Source organism: Neofelis nebulosa, chromosome 10 (genome assembly GCF_028018385.1).
Source record: "Neofelis nebulosa isolate mNeoNeb1 chromosome 10, mNeoNeb1.pri, whole genome shotgun sequence".
In the NCBI taxonomy this organism is placed as follows: Eukaryota; Metazoa; Chordata; class Mammalia; order Carnivora; family Felidae; genus Neofelis; species Neofelis nebulosa.
Window position 1 is genome coordinate 62,618,203 of NC_080791.1, and position 16,326 is coordinate 62,634,528.

The following is a 16,326-nucleotide window of genomic DNA, read 5'->3' on the forward strand; positions in this document are numbered from 1 at the left end:
ATAAATGGAAAAACATTCCATGCTCATGGATTGGAAGAATAAATATTGTTAAAATGTCAATACTACCCCCCAAAGCAATTTACACATTCAATGCAATCTCAGTTAAAATTGCACTGGCATTCTTCTCAAAGCTAGAACAAACAATCATAAAATTTGTATGGAACCACTAAAGACCCCGAATAGCCAAAGTAATATTGAAGAAGAAAACCAAAGTGGGAGGCATCACAACCCTAGACTTTAGCCTCGACTACAAAGCTATAATCATCAAAACAGTATGGTATTGGCACAAAAACAGACACATAGACCAATGGAATAGAATAGAGACTCCAGAATTAGACCCACAAATGTTTGGCTAACTAATCTTTGACAAAGCAGGAAAGAATATCCAATGGAAAAAAGATAGTCTCTTTAACAAATGGTGCTGGGAGAACTGGACAGCAACATGCAGAAGAATGAAACTAGACCACTTTCTTACACCATTCACAAAGATAAACTTAAAATGGATGAGAGACCTAAATTTGATACAGGAAACCATCAAAACCCTAGAGGAGAAAGCAGGCAACAACCTCTTTGTGTCAGTTATATCGCAATAAAAATATTAGAAGATATTAACAAAAAATTTTCAAATACAACATACACATAGTAAAATTAAAGAATCTTACACATACAACTTGATGGACTTTTTATGAACATATAAAATATATAGGGTCCTGAACTTTGGAATACCATTCTTTAAAGTGTCTAAGTCCCTTTCCAGTGGCTGGGACTAGTTACTCTTTCCCAAGCTCAAAGTATCCCTCTCAGGCTCCTTCCCTGTTTCTCCACTTTAGGACACTCCTTTTTGGGACACCCCTAACCCAATAATCTGCATTCATTGAACTCTGCATTCATTCATTTGAACAGATGTCCAGAGAGTTCCAGGGGAAATGCCTATAGAGTTTCCCAAGGCTTTTTGAATAGTCTCAACTCTAGGGTGGTATCCTGGAGAGCAGATCGCTCCACTGGGTGGTGCAATATTTATTTCACAGGATTGCTAAAGGCTGATCTACCAGAATGGTACTGGCATGCTGATTTAGAGTGATTCAAATTTTATATGTGGTCAGAGTCCCTACAAAAATGTTTTCTGAGTGCCTACACACCTTATAGGTAGCCCAGAACATATGTCACCACTGCTTAGAAGAAAATATGTAGCACTACTAACAACTCAGAATACTTCATGCCCTTTATCAGTCGATTACTTCCAGAGTTCATTATTTTTTGTATCTACGACTATAGATTGTATAGTTTATGATTTTAATAGTAATTAAATCATATAGGTCTTTTGTGATGGCTTATTTCACTAAAAATTATGTCTGTTAGATTAATTTATGTGATTGCATTTAACTGTAGCTTGTTACTTTTTATTGTTGTATAGTATTCCATTTTATAAATGTACCAAATTTACTTAATAATTCTGGATGGACGTTTGAGTTTTATCTCATTTTTTACTATTTTGAATATGGTTCTTATTAATATTTCTCTACATGTTGTTTGACGGACATTTGCAATCAGTAATAATTCCTGTGTATGATTGCTAAGTGATTGGGAGGGTGTGTTTTTATCTTTATTAGAAAGCTCCAACAGTTTTTCATATATATATATATATATATATATATATATATATATATATATATATGATTTTACACTTTCACCTGTTACATATAAGCCAATTGCTGCACATCCTTATCAGCACTCTTGGTTTTGTATATGTGTTTATGCGGGGGTAGGTATGTATGTCTATTTGCTTCCATTATTTGTTAGCATCATGTAATGCTATTGGATGTGGTTTTAATATACATTTCCTTACCACTAATAATGTTGTAAAAACTATAGCTATTGGCTACTTGGATGTCCTCTTTAGTGGAACATCATTTTATTTAAAGTCTGTGTCCATTTCTTTAGAAATGTGTTATATTTTTCTTAGGAAGCTGTAAAAGTCTGTGTATGAATCCTTTCTTAGATATATCCCCTGAAAATATCTGCTTCCACTATGTGAATTGAATTTCTACTCTTCCTATGGAAATTTTGAGGAATACAAGTTTTCATGTTCAATGAAGTTGAATTCATTAATATTTTCAGTTAAAGTTTTTGTTCTTTGTGTCCTGTTGAAGAAATCTTTGTTGAACTCAATAACATGATGCTATTCTTTCAAGTTAGTGTCAATATCATTTTTAAAATTTTTTAAAAATTCTAGTTAATATACAGTGTAACATTATTTTCAGGTGTACAATATAGTGATTCGACACTTCCATACAATACCTGATGCTTATCATGACAAGTGTACTCCTTAATCCCCAACACCTATTTAACCCATCTCCCTGCTCACCTCTCTTCTGGTAACAATCAATTTGTTCTCTGTAATCGAGAGCCTATTTCTTGGTTTTCCTCTCTCCCCCTCTCTCGACCTTTGCTCATTTGTATGTTTCTTAAATTTCACATATGGGTGACATCATATTATATTTGTCTTTTGATGACTAATTTATTTTGCTTAGTATTGTACTTTCTAGCTCTATCCATGTTGTTGCAGATGGCAAGATTTCATTCTTTTTTATGGCTAATATTCCATTGTATAGATATACCACAACTTCTTTATTTTTACATTTATGTCTATGATCTATCTAGAATTGATTTTTGTGTTTGATGTGAAATAAGGATTAAATTTTCTATATGAATATCTCAGTTGATCCAGAACAATTTATTGAAATGTCCTTCTTTTCCATATTGTACTTTATGCACTTTTGTTGTAAATCAGATATTAGCATATAGATAGGTCTTTTTCTTGGCCCACTCATCTACTTTTCTATCCATGTGCCAATAATTTACTGTCCAAATTACCATAATTCCATAATAACAAATATTAGTATCTGGTAGGATCTATACATCATATCCAGGAGTTTGGATAAAAGTAAATGAAGATTCCAGATCCTAGGCCACATCAAAGATAAGTAGGTCCATCAAAGCAGCAACACAAAGTGATCAGTGGGAAAAAGTTGGCAATCATTCCAGATTTTTATTGACATGGGTTATCATATTTACTGAAGGTGACTGGAGGGGAATGAAAAAAAAGAGACTAGGAAAAGAGGAAGAACAGACAGAAGTTTAAATTCCTTACTGCCCCAACTGGGATCTAATTCTAATCCTTTTAGTAGTCCTGCAAGGCAGAGAGTTGGTCCCCAAATCTGTTCCACAGTTCCAGCATTTGAAGGAACTTCATCTGCTCCTGCTCTAAGGTCCAAACACTGCTTGAAATTTATCTGATATAGCATGTTAGAGGCTTGATTCACCACTTCATCATTTTACCAAAACCAGTTGCCTTCATCTGTTTGCATTTAGCTGTATCCAATTTTTATGGAACTGTGCAGGAGGCCAACCCCATCCCTAAGTTACCAGACTGCAGGGAATCAGTCAAATGATCCCTGCCCTCCTACCCATAATATATTTGAGATTTCTCAAGCTTCCCTTGGAACTTACTTTAGATTTCATAATGCAGCCAAATTTTCCTTTATAATAATCTGTACCACATATTTTTTATACTACCATTCAACACTTCATCCACCTATCCATCCATTTAAATGCCAGTGTTAAATATGTCAAGAAGTGTCCAGGAACTGAGCATTTAATTGCTGTATCCTTGTGGAGTGCATTTTATAGAGCGGATTCTGTGCTAGGTCCTGAAATTCTTGTACCAGTGACTCTTAAATATCCACTTAATGATATAAAATTAACCTCTTTGACCCTGAGTTATTTTTTTATTCTATAATTTTTATTAGCAAAGGCTAGACATAACTTAGAATACTGAATACTGAGAAAATTTTAACAGTATGTCATATGTCAATAACATGTAATTATAAATAGTTGTGGGAGGACAAAGAAACATGCTTAAATAGCTATAAATAAAATAAAACTAGCATGAAAGCTGGTCTCTGGGAGGAGAAACAAGAGAAACAAAAGTCTTTGAGGTGAGTATTTATACAATTTGGTGAGTATTTGTAAAAATGATTCTTCCATATGCAAACTCCTCCTCATCATATACACACAGACCTTACACATCCCGCGAAAATTAACTCAAAATGGATCACAGACTTAAATGTAAAACACAAAACTATAAAACTCCTAGATGATAATATAGGAGAAAGCTAGCTGACCATGGGTTTGGTGATGACTTTTTAGAATCAACATCAAATGGAGAATCAATAAGGCTGGAGTTTGTTAAAATTAAAAACTTTTGTTTTGCAAAAGACAATGTGAAGAGAATGAGAAGGCAAGCAACAGACTGGGACAAATATTTGCAAAAGATACATCTGATAAAGGACTGTTATCTGAAATATACAAAAACTCTCTTAACACTCAACAATAAGAAAATAAACAACCCAATCAAAAACTGGGCAAAAGACCTGAATAGGCACTTGACCAAAAAAGACATGAGGATGGCAAATAAGCCTATGTAGTATATTCCACATCACATGTCATCAGGGAAATACAAATTAAAAGGACAATGAAATGCCTGTCAGAATGTCAAAATCCAGAATATGAACAAAACCAAATACTGGCAAGGATGTGGAGCAACAAGAACTCTCATACACTGTTGGTAGGAATATAAAATGATACACTCAGTTTGGAAGAATTTGGAAGTTTCTTACAAAACTAAACAGATTCACCATGTGATCCAGAAATTTCACTTCTTAATATTTACCCAAAGAGTTAAAAACTTATGTCCACATAAAAACTTGCATACGGATGTTTATAGCAGCTTTACTCATAATTGCCAAAACTTGAAAGCAACCAGGATATCCTTCAATGGATGAATGGATAAATAAACTGTGGCACATCTAGACAATGGAATATTATTCAGTGATAAAAAGAAATGAGTTGTTAGGCCATTAAAAGACATGGAAGAAAATTAAATGCATATTACTAAGTGAGAGAAGCCAATCTGAAAAGCCTACATACTATGATTCCAAATGTATAACATCCTAGAAAAGGCAAAACTATGGAGACAGCAAAAAGATCAGTGATTGTCATGAGCTGGGGGTGGGGAAGAGGGGAATAGCACAGGAACACAGAAGATTTTTAGGACATGAAACTATTCTGTATGATTTTGCAATGATAGGTGGCATGCCATTATACATATGTCCAAACCCATAAAGAGTACAGCACTGTGAGTGAACCCTAATGTAAACTATGGACTCTAGGTGATAATGATGAGTCAGTGCATGTTCATCAATGATAACAAATGAGTGATGTTGACAATGCGGGAGGCTAAGCATGTGTGTAGGCAGAGGGTATAAGAAAAATATTCATACCTTCTACTCAATTTATCCATGAATCTAAAACTTCTCTAAAAATAAATTCTATTGAAAATATGGTACTTGTATTATCATTTTAAAAATTTACAAGATATAATACACACTTAAAAATATTAATATTGGCTTCTCTTTCTTCTAATTGAGTAGGAAAAGTTCTATTTTTACTTCTTCAGGTTTTTAAAAAAAATTTTTTTAGATAGTACTACACAAAGGTAACCACCAACCAAATAAGCATGTAAAAGTCCAGTTCCCAGGCACAACTAGTAAGCATATAAAGATTTTATTAATGACCTAGGCTAGGGCATTGTAGCAGAGCTCTCCAAATACCTACCAGAGTACATATTCACACAGTAAATGTAAACCCTCTATGCATGTTCAGTGAATAAATTTATATTTAAATATTTTTAGCTTATAATATTCAACATTCATTATTAGAATATTTTATGAATTATATCCAATAGTCTAGAAATATTTATAATGGCTATATTTACTTAAATGGAATTAGTAACAATTTGTTTTAGTTAGTGCTCACTAATTTTGCACCATTTTGTGTTCCTATTTTTAGTTTATTTCTTGCTTAACTGAAATGTTTGACTAGTTGTCTCAGGTACACAAGTAGTATAATGTATGAGGTATAAATCAAAAGTTTTTATTTCCTTTATGTGATTGTGTTAAAAAATTAAGATCATGTAGATTCATCAGGTTGTTTTCAGTTCACAGCTATTAAAATAAAGCTGCTATGAATATCCATGTACAAGTCTTTGTATGAACAAGTAAGGGATAAATACCTAGGAGTATACTTGTTGGTTCATAGGATAAGTGTACGTTAAATGTTATTTTTAAAACTATAAAACTGTTTCCAAAGTCTTTCTTCCATTTTGTACCCACCTAGATAGAAGTGTATGAGAGTTCCAGTTATAGCACATTAGGTATGGACAGTCTTTTGAATTTCAGCAGTTTTATTATAATGGTATCCCATGTGGTTTCAATTTGTATTTCCCTAATGACCAGTAAGGTTAGCGTATTTCACGTGCTTACCGACCATTCACATATTTTTTTGTGTGTGAAATATCCATTATAATTTTACCTTCCTTTTTTTTTAATTGGGTTTTTACCTTTTTATTATTGACTGTAAAAGTTCTTCATATAGTCTACATACAAACCATTGTCTATGTGTTGCAAGTATTTTCTCTCCATCTGGACTTGCATTTTGCATTTTCTCAGTAGTGTATTTTGTCTTTTTTTTAAGTTTTTATTTAAATTCCAGTTAGTTAACATACAGTGTAATATTAGTGTCAGGTATATAATATAGTGATTCAACTCTTCCATACAACACCCAGTACTCATCACAATAAGTATACTCCTTTTGAAAACAAATATACATATTTCTTATTTTTATGGAGTCCTTACAGTCATAGTAAGGACTTTGTAGGTCAGGTGATCAGTGGGTCTCCAAAACCATTATTGTGGTTCTTTCTCTAGTTCCAGAATGCATAATGTGAATAGATATACTTAGCAACTGGCAGAATCTCTCTTGCTCTATGAAGGTCAGTCTTTGTTCTAGGCAAGCCTTTAACTGATTGGGTAAGGCCAACATATATGCAACTAGTAAGATTTAAAAAATTCTCATTAAACTTGTGAGTTGACTTAGGTGAGGCAAAAGTGTTTTTCCATATTTTTAATCATTCACAACAAAGATGAAGTTCATTCTGTACAACCTAGGAAAGGTCCTAGGAGTTGTGCCTCATTATTTTTTATCTTTCTACATTTACCTGTTCTGTTTCTTTTTCCTGCTATATTTTACCTTGACCTTAGTTAAAGCCTAAAATGAGTATACCCTGTGAAGTCCCATGAGTCCTTTCAAATATTTGACTCTATGTAGTTGCTGCAGTTGCTATTTCAAAACTTATAAAAATGGAGTATTACAATGATGTCTATGGTGTTTTGTTGATTATTTTCTTCCCTGCGGTTACATGATTAAGGAAACCAACTGTACCATGGGAGAAATAAAATCAGTACTTAATTTCTTTGATTGTTGCTCCAGGAACCCATACCCTATAGCATGTTTAGTCAGTCCCATTACAACCATGACTGTGCTTGGCAGCTCAACATTCCTCCACCATAACCAGTGAATTCTGTAAAGAGACTAAACAATATTACGTGAAAAAAAAAATAGTACTTGAGTTGTGCTAAGACTTTATCCCCAAATCCTGATGTTAATGAGTTCAGAAATAAGTGACCCCTATTTATTTAACAATAATGTTTATAGTTAGTCTAGGAACAACTATCTGCTATGTAAACTCATCTTTAATTTTATACTGCACATAAATGAGGAAACATGTTTAACATCATATTCTGTAAAGCATTTGCTCTATAGAAGCTTAACAACTTAAAAGAGCTTCCCTCTTTTAAGGAAAACATTTTGAAGACTCTTTCCAAGACAAGAGGTTAGAGTCAAACTTCCTTAAAAAGGAAGATCATCACCACCCGTTCTCGGATCTGCTTAGTTCTCACCCCATAAATAATGGGGTTAAGAGCAGGTGGGATTATCACATATAAATTTGCCAGGAGGATGTGGATATAACGTGGAATATTGTGGCCAAATCGATGAGTCATAAAAGAGAAAAATGCTGGAGTGAAAAAAGCTAAGATGACACATACATGGGAACCACAGGTATTAAGAGCTTTGAGCCTGGCCTCCCAGGATGGGAGTCTGAAGACAGCACGTAGAATCTTCACATAGGAGATAGCAATCAAAATAACATCCAGAAGTATCATAGAGATAAGAATTAATCCAAATAATATATTGACCTTTATGCTGACACAGGCCAGACGGGCAATGCCCATGTGCTCACAGTAGGTATGGGGTATAATATTATGTCCACAGAATGAAAGCCTTAGAAGGAGAAACACAAGTGGAAACACCAAAACAAAATTTTTCAACATTCCTACTCCAGCAATAATACAAATAGTTCTGTTGGTAAGGATTGTGTTGTATCGAAGAGGGTGGCAAATGGCAACGTAGCGATCAAAAGCCATGGCAACAAGCATGAATGTTTCGAAACCTGTAAACAGGTGTATGAAGAACATTTGAGCTAAGCATCCCCCAAAGTCAATCTCATTGAGACCAAACCAGAATATGCTCAGCATTTTGGGAATAGTTGCGGTGGAGAGGCCCAGGTCAGTGAGAGCCAACATGACCAATAAGTAGAACATGGGATGGTGAAGGCTGTGCTCAGTCTGGATCACAAAGAGGATGATGCCATTCCCCAGGAGGGCAATCAGATAGACTGTACCAAATGGGACACCAAGCCAAAGCTGCATATTTTCCAGTCCTGGGATTCCCAACAGCAGGAAAGATGAGGGGTGAAAACATGAGGTATTGGCTAGAGACATACTGGCAAAGGCTTCTGATAGTCACACTCTCTTCATCTTATATAAGGCTCCTCAACTCTTCATCAAAACTGCTAATATTGAATAAGAACAAAAGAGACGTCAATACTATATTTTCTCTAGGAATACAGAAGAAACATCATGTTTTCCCTATCTTTTCTTCTCTTTTACTTTCATTGATACGTACATATTACAAATGAAGGAGAATATTCCTTAAGAAATGAATGGATATTTAGATATTGGATGTGATTATCTAAATTAATTTTAGTGAGAACATTGACTAAGCTAGTTGATATGAGTCTATATTAGCCTCTAACTACTAAAAAATATTTAATTATACATTGGGAGAAGATCTGTATACACTGATATCCCACAGATAAATGATCACAGTCCGTGAGCACTGACAATACTGTAGATTTCAGAAGCATCCTTTAAGATCATTTGTTTAAAAACAAACAAAAACCAGAAACAGACCCATAAGTACAGAGAACAAACTGATGGTTGCCAGAGGACAGGGTTATGGGAGGATGGACAAGATAGGTGAAGGGAAGGGGGAGATACAGTCTTCCAGGGGATAAAAGGTATAGCATAGGGAATATAATTGTGGGTATATAACTGTGGTGGCAGATGGTAGCTATAGCTTTGGTGAACATAGCATAATGTATAAACTTGTCAAATCACTATGTTGTACACATGAAACTAATGTAACATTGTATATCAACTATAGTTCAGTAAAATAATAACAGGAAGAAGAAAGTTATAGATCATTTGTTTAACTAGAACAATATACTCCTCTGTGCATTTCCACTTACAACCATTGAACTTTTTTTAAATACCTTTTAATGTTTATTTATTTTTGAGTGAGAGAGAGACAGAGCACGAACGGGGGTAGAGAGAGAGGGAGACTCAGAATCCGAAGCAGGCTCCAGGCTCTGAACTGTCAGCACAGAGCCTGATGCGGGCTCGAACCCATGAACTGTGAGATCATGACCTGAACCGAAGTCATACGCTTAACTGACTGAGCCACCCAGGCGTCCCTACAGCCAATGAACTTTTATTTCTGCTACTTAATGTGGCCTATGTTTCTTCCTCAACTTGTTTATAAATAACTTTCATCAAAATATAAGCATATTTTTTTTCTAAATTTGTGTTACTTTTGTTATCAATGGATGAGGACATTTTCTTTAGTTTTTGAAATAAAGACCTTGCTTTAGGAAGCCATCAAGTTCACAAAATTCAGTGTAAATTGATTAATCTTATATATAAAACCACTGTTTATAGAAAGATTGGCTGAAGCTTAAAGCATTGACTGAACCATTCAGGCTCCCCATTTATTTCCCTTATTCCTCATAGGAGACAAGTTGGATTCACTTTATTTGTAAAGAATCCATAATATTTCCAACTTTGTCCCTAAATGGGAATTTATTATTATTATTATTATTATTATTATTATCATTATTATTGCTATTAGAAGGGAGAGAACAATTTCAGAAATAATAGTATTATATAAGCATTTAATATTATTTATTTCAGTTTCACAAAGAAATTTCAGACAAATTACACCACTTGTTACTCACATCAGCCACACAGAAAAAACAGGACAGATTCTAGCTCCTGAATCAATGAATGTCTTTTATGTCTGGATCACAGAAGCATATCTCCATCCTCAAAATGACTGCTTGGTTGCAGTCACCAGCTCTTAGATCTGGTATTCATAGGTTTCTGCCCAAATGCATGTATTTATGGAATTTTCATATAGTCTCAAGGGTTTAGCCCTTTATTCAGTTTCTTGAGCTACTTTGCCCTCATAATCAGCACCCCTAGGTTTGTTCCCAATTTCCTCTTCTTCATTCTCTACATCTCTTGCATATTTTACTAATATAATTGCTATAAATTACAACTCTAAAGAACTGGGAGCCAAAGATGAGTGTCTCTTAATTATAATCCATAAAGAATAGCCCTTTGAAGAGGATGAAATAGTGTTTATATGAGAAAGGACCTCTTCTTACAAGCCAAGGAAGTTAGGATGTTGCACAATATACTATGTACTTGGGATTACAGACAATCAAAGTAGATTTTTGAGAATAAAAGAGAAATGATTCTGTGGGAGAAAAGAGAGGAAGATGAAATCTGTAAAGGTGGAAATATGCTGTAGGAGAGATCCTCCAGACAGCTGTGAGGAAAAGGGAGGAGGAACCTGCATCATCCTCTTGTCAATTCTCTACATCTTACCTTAGTTACCCACTTTCAAAAAGGCCTTCACTCAATTGAGTGGACTGGCTTATAATACTCTCTCCTAAGACCTTAGTCTGCTACACAGCTCTCTGTGTCTACCTAAGCAATACCTGAGTCCCCATTTAATTGTAAGCTTCATGAAGAGTTGCAGAGGAGGCCAGGAAGTTTTGTTCATCATTATTTTTCTAGCACAACATCTGGCAGATAGCTGCCACTCAAAACATTTGTGAATGAAAGACTGGGTAGGTGAGTAATTGTTAATTTTAACTCTTGGTCAAAAGTCCTCAGGTTAGAAGGATGGGAACAGAAATCAAATAGTGTACCCAGCAGTTAAGGATAGAGAAATGAGAAGCAAAACCATGATCCTCATAAGAGGATACTCTGAATATATATAAGAAAGATAACTCTTTGATCAGAGGCTTTCCTGACTAGGGGTCAATTAATGGGTCTCTGGCATAACAAAGGAAGAATACAAAGCAGAGGCTACAGGGAAAGCTTGGTATAAGCAGGGGATGACAATCAGAAATAGGCAATAGAATTTTATTTGTATCTTATTCTTCTCATGGAAACTTTTGACTATTGTACTCCTCTATGGCATTAACAAAGTATCAATAAAATAGTTTCATAGTGGTACATTTTCCAAAATCTGAGTTATTTGGTCTTTTACAATGTCAACTTGTTTTCACATAAAAGCGCCATTTATACTAGAGTGCCTAAACAACTAGAATGTTCCAAGTCCAAAAGGATGAGGTCAGAGACTTGTAAAATCTGTAATCAATGCCTTAGACTTGCAAGGGAACTCAGGAAGGCTCATATAAGACAAATAGATTAGGACAGGAGGTAGAAGAGTAATTGCTGAAAAAGAACCTCATTCTGCATGTCACCTCCAGGAGATGCTTATGCTTTCTATCTAGATTTTTATCCGTGCATAGAATGAACAACAAAAGTTCAAGAACTGTATTGAAATCAGCAACATGTTCTATCAGGTATTCTGCAGCGCTGGGTAAAGGGGGAGACTCCTCTGAGATCGGAATTGTTCCTTTGCACACCACTGAGCAGGACTAGTTCAGGAGTCACTGCCAAATGCCAGATTCATATCAACCCACATGAGATCCACGCTCCCAAGCCATACCAAATATACAGGTGGAGAGCTAAATAAATGCAGACATGTTCATGATGTGGTGGAGGGAAAGAGTATCATCTTACTTTTATCAAACGAGGCCCTAGTATTAGGAAAATAGTAAAAGATAGACTGGAAAAGTCACTAATGATGACTGAGTGAGTTCTGCCAAGAGGAAAGTGATGTCTTTAAATAAACCTATTGTTTCTTTCGATTGTTCTGCATTTTTTACCTACAGCTTATATATGTAATGCTAAAACTGCTTGATAAAAGGGAAGACTAAAGCAAGAGTGAATATGTCTGTAAACATGTACTGTATAGAATGCATAAATCAGAATGAAAAAAAATCATTACATACTTTTAAGAAGATACATGCTCTTCAGAAGCTGAAGGTATTAAACAATTGGTATTCTTCACCATTAGTGACAATGAAATAAAAATAGAAAATGTATTGATCTGATTTGGGAAAATATTGAGAGTGTCAAATTTTTTTGATATTAAATACAAAAGAAATTATGAAATAAGCAATCACATGAAAAAATTAAGTAGAATTGGGCTAAAAGAGAGTTAGAAATGGGAGGAAGAGGAAGAGAGACAAAGAGAGGAGGAAAGAGAACAGAGAAAGGGGGAGAGGGAGAGGGAAATGAAGCAAGACAGAACAGAGAGTGAGAAAGAGAAAATAGAAGAGAAATGCAATAATACTTCAACAAAATAAGTTATTTGACTGCTTAGTTTTCTATTTTCCTTATTATTAAAGTGGGTATGCTTGTTATGAAAAAATGATAAAATACTAAAATATGCAAAAGTACCTGAAATTCTACCAATTAGAAATTTTAGGTGAAATATGTAAAATATGTCCTCCAAATTAAGATTTGTATCATATATAAATATGAATTGCCAATTTAGCGAGGGGATTAAATTAATAGACCTGAGTTCAAACCTTCCCAACCAAATGTTTAAGTACATATAGCAGCCAAACCTGTACCCAACTCACCAGCCTCAGGGACAGCCAGTATTGGAAGAAGCTACAATCATGACCAATAATTGTTCCAAGTGTGTCTCAGCATCACAACTGTAGTTCAAGGAGAAAAGTTTATACTGAGATTGAAAAATCCTCTTCCTGATGGGGAGTAGCTGCTCTTCTGGGCCCACATGGGATGAGAATATGAAAGATAATGAATTCACAAGTTCTCATCACAGGTTTATGGGCAGAAAAAAAGCACAGGGCACAGGAATCCCTTGGGACATTGAAGTTTCTCCCTTTAACTTCCCAGCTTGAAAACATTTCTCATTTACTACCAACCCACTCTTTCTAATCTTTCGCCATCAATCCCCCAAGAGTCAGTCTGTAATTTCTCCCTCTCATTAACCACAGCTGTTCTACCCCCTAATGATTGTGTCACTCTTTTCCAGCAAATATCATTTACTTGATCTAGAAGTCAGGTTAGCCATTAAGCAAGCACTCATTTAAAATTAAGTATGTAGTCAGTAATGTTTTGTATATGTAGATCTTTCCCCCAAGAAACTTATATTCTGGTTGCATAGTTAATACTAACCATGTATAAATATGCAAATAACTAAGTTTTTTTAAGTTTATTTATTTATTATGAGATAGAGAGAGACAGAGCATGAGTGAGGTAGGGGCAGAGAGAGCAGGAGAGAGAGACAATCCTAAGCAGGCTCTGCACTGTCAGCACAGAGCCCAGTGTGGGGCTTGAACCCATGAACCATGAGATCATGACCTGACCTGAAATAAAGAGTCAAACGTTTAACTGATTGAATCACCCATGCGCCCCACAAATAACTAATTTTTTAACATATATGGAGCCAACTTTAAGCAGGGAACTAATGAGTTTTCTAGACTTTCTAACTCAATTTCCTTTAGAAGAGGCTTAGAAGGTGGCATAATAAAAACTGCAAAGTAAAACAGAAACATAAATTATTTGAGGACATCATAGAAAGATTATGTACTGTGTTTAGCCTGGATAAGTATAGAATCATGAGATACTGGCTTTCTTCCAAGAAAGAAAATAGCAGCTCTAATATCTGTCAACTGATAGCTGACCTGATAATAACATCTTGACTGTAATGACGTCCACTTAATATAAACAGTTTCACTAAGTATAAACATCAGGCAAGGTCACTTTGTGTTTGTGTTGATGGAGTGAAACATAAACCCTTCTATAAGCATGTCTGAGTGGAGACAAAATCTTCTCCCACTTTCTATATAAAAGTTATTGATATCCAGTAATAGAATTAGTTCTTTCTCTGAAAGCATCTACTTCAGAAAAATATCCCCTAATCAAGTCCAAATCCAATATCAAATCTTTCCTTAAACACTCTTACTGAGACCCCTAACATTGCACCACTGCATGTGGTATCTCTTGTTGTAACAGCTAATAAACCTTCCTTTTTTAAAAAGTATAAATATACTCCTGGTGGCTGTTGGCTAGAGAGCATTGATACTCCCTATGTATAAGAGTGTTGGATGGCCCACGTGCTCACCAGTAATTGGCATTCTGAACATTTTTTAAACCGCCAAAATGGGTTCTAATGCTGCCTCATAGTGTTTTATCGTGCATTTCCCTGCAGTCCAGTGATGCTGAGCATCTTTTAATGGGTTTATTTGCCATACATATAATTTTCTTTGGTGAAATGCCTCTTCAGATTATTTGTCGTTTTTAAACTGGGTTGTTTTATTATTATTGAGTTTTAAGAGTTCTTTATATATTCTAGATACAAGCCTTTCATGACATATATGTTTTGTACATATTTTCTACTACTCTGTAATTTATTTTCTCCTTCCCTAAAGAGTCTCTTTTAAAGAGCAATTTTTTTTTATTTTTTAAGGTTTTATTCGTTTTAGTGTCTATTTATTTTTAGAGAGAGAGAGAGAGAGTATGTGTGCACAGCACACAAGCAGGAGAGGGGCAGAGAGAGAGAAAATCCCAAGCAGACTCTGCACCATCAGTGCAGAGCCCGAAGCAGGGCTCAAACTCATGAACTGTGAGATCATGACCTGAGCTGAAGTTGGACACTTAATGGACTGAACCACCCAGGCTCCCCTAGTTTCATATTCTTTATCCCTTAAAATAATGAGGTACCAAATACCCCCTTGATTTAGACATTTTATGCTGGATATGAGTTGTAAAATATGTGATGGGGATTAAAGAGTACACTTGTGATGAGCACAGGGTGATGTATGGAAGTGTTGTATCACTACATTGTACACCTGAAACTAATATAACACTGAAGCTTTACTGAAATTAAAATAAAACCTTAATAGGGGCGGCTGGATGGCTCAGTCAGTTCATCATCTGACTCTTGACTCTGGCTCAGGTCAGGATCTCACAGTTCATGGGAAAGCTGGAAATATCACCAAACACCAATAATGTCTAACTTAGATGGGCCAAGCAGATATTTCTAATTTTTATCTTGTGTCACTAAAACCCATATTTGCAAGTGATATATTCTTCCTCAAAAATCTTCAGGAACATTTTTTTTTCTTACTGGGATTATTTCATCCAAAGGTCCAAGTTGCTGTAAATAATGTTACTAATTTTTACATTTACTTATGTCTGAATGTGATATTATTTTTGTTTGTTAAAGTACCAACAGATAAGCTCCTCTATTATGAATTTGAATGACTAAAGCTTTGTTACCTTATTTAGAGTCAGAGGCTTTGAATATACTGATCACCTTGACAATTAGTTTGTCTGATGTCTCCTTATTCAATTGCCCTGGTGTGCTCTCTTAGCCTCTTAGATTTTCTAAATACAAAACATTTAACTGTAGTATGTGAATATTGCTAACCAATATTATATTTGAATATCTATGCTGTCCTATTTACAGTATTTTTGCTAGAATTAACTACAAGATTTAAAATATTTTTTAACGTTTATTTATTTTTGAGACAGAAAGAGACAGAGCATGAACGGGGGAGGATCATAGAGACAGGGAGACACAGAATCTGAAACACTCTCCAGGCTCTGAGCTGTCAGCACAGAGCCCCACGCAGGGCTGGAACTCACGGACCGCGAGATCATGACCTGGGCTGAAGTCAGACGCTCAACCGACTGAGCCACCCAGGCGCCCCATAGAATTAACTACAAGATTTAGAAGGCCGTATCTAAATTTTTTTTATTTCTCTATGACACTTTCTGGTCATGCAGTAGAATTTCCATGCTCATAAACTGATGAAGAATCAGAGGTCTTAAATGAAGTAAAAGAGAA

General features: G+C 35.1%; 1 protein-coding gene across 1 annotated transcript; it reads right to left on the reverse strand.

Moving 5' to 3' along the window:
• Nucleotides 1-7,799: 7,799 nt before the first annotated feature.
• LOC131488694 (olfactory receptor 52E8-like) lies at nt 7,800-8,741 on the reverse strand. The gene has a single exon (XM_058690556.1). The coding sequence runs from the start codon at nt 8,739-8,741 to the stop codon at nt 7,800-7,802; it is 942 nt and encodes a 313-aa protein (XP_058546539.1).
• Between the last annotated feature and the right edge of the window lie 7,585 nt (nt 8,742-16,326).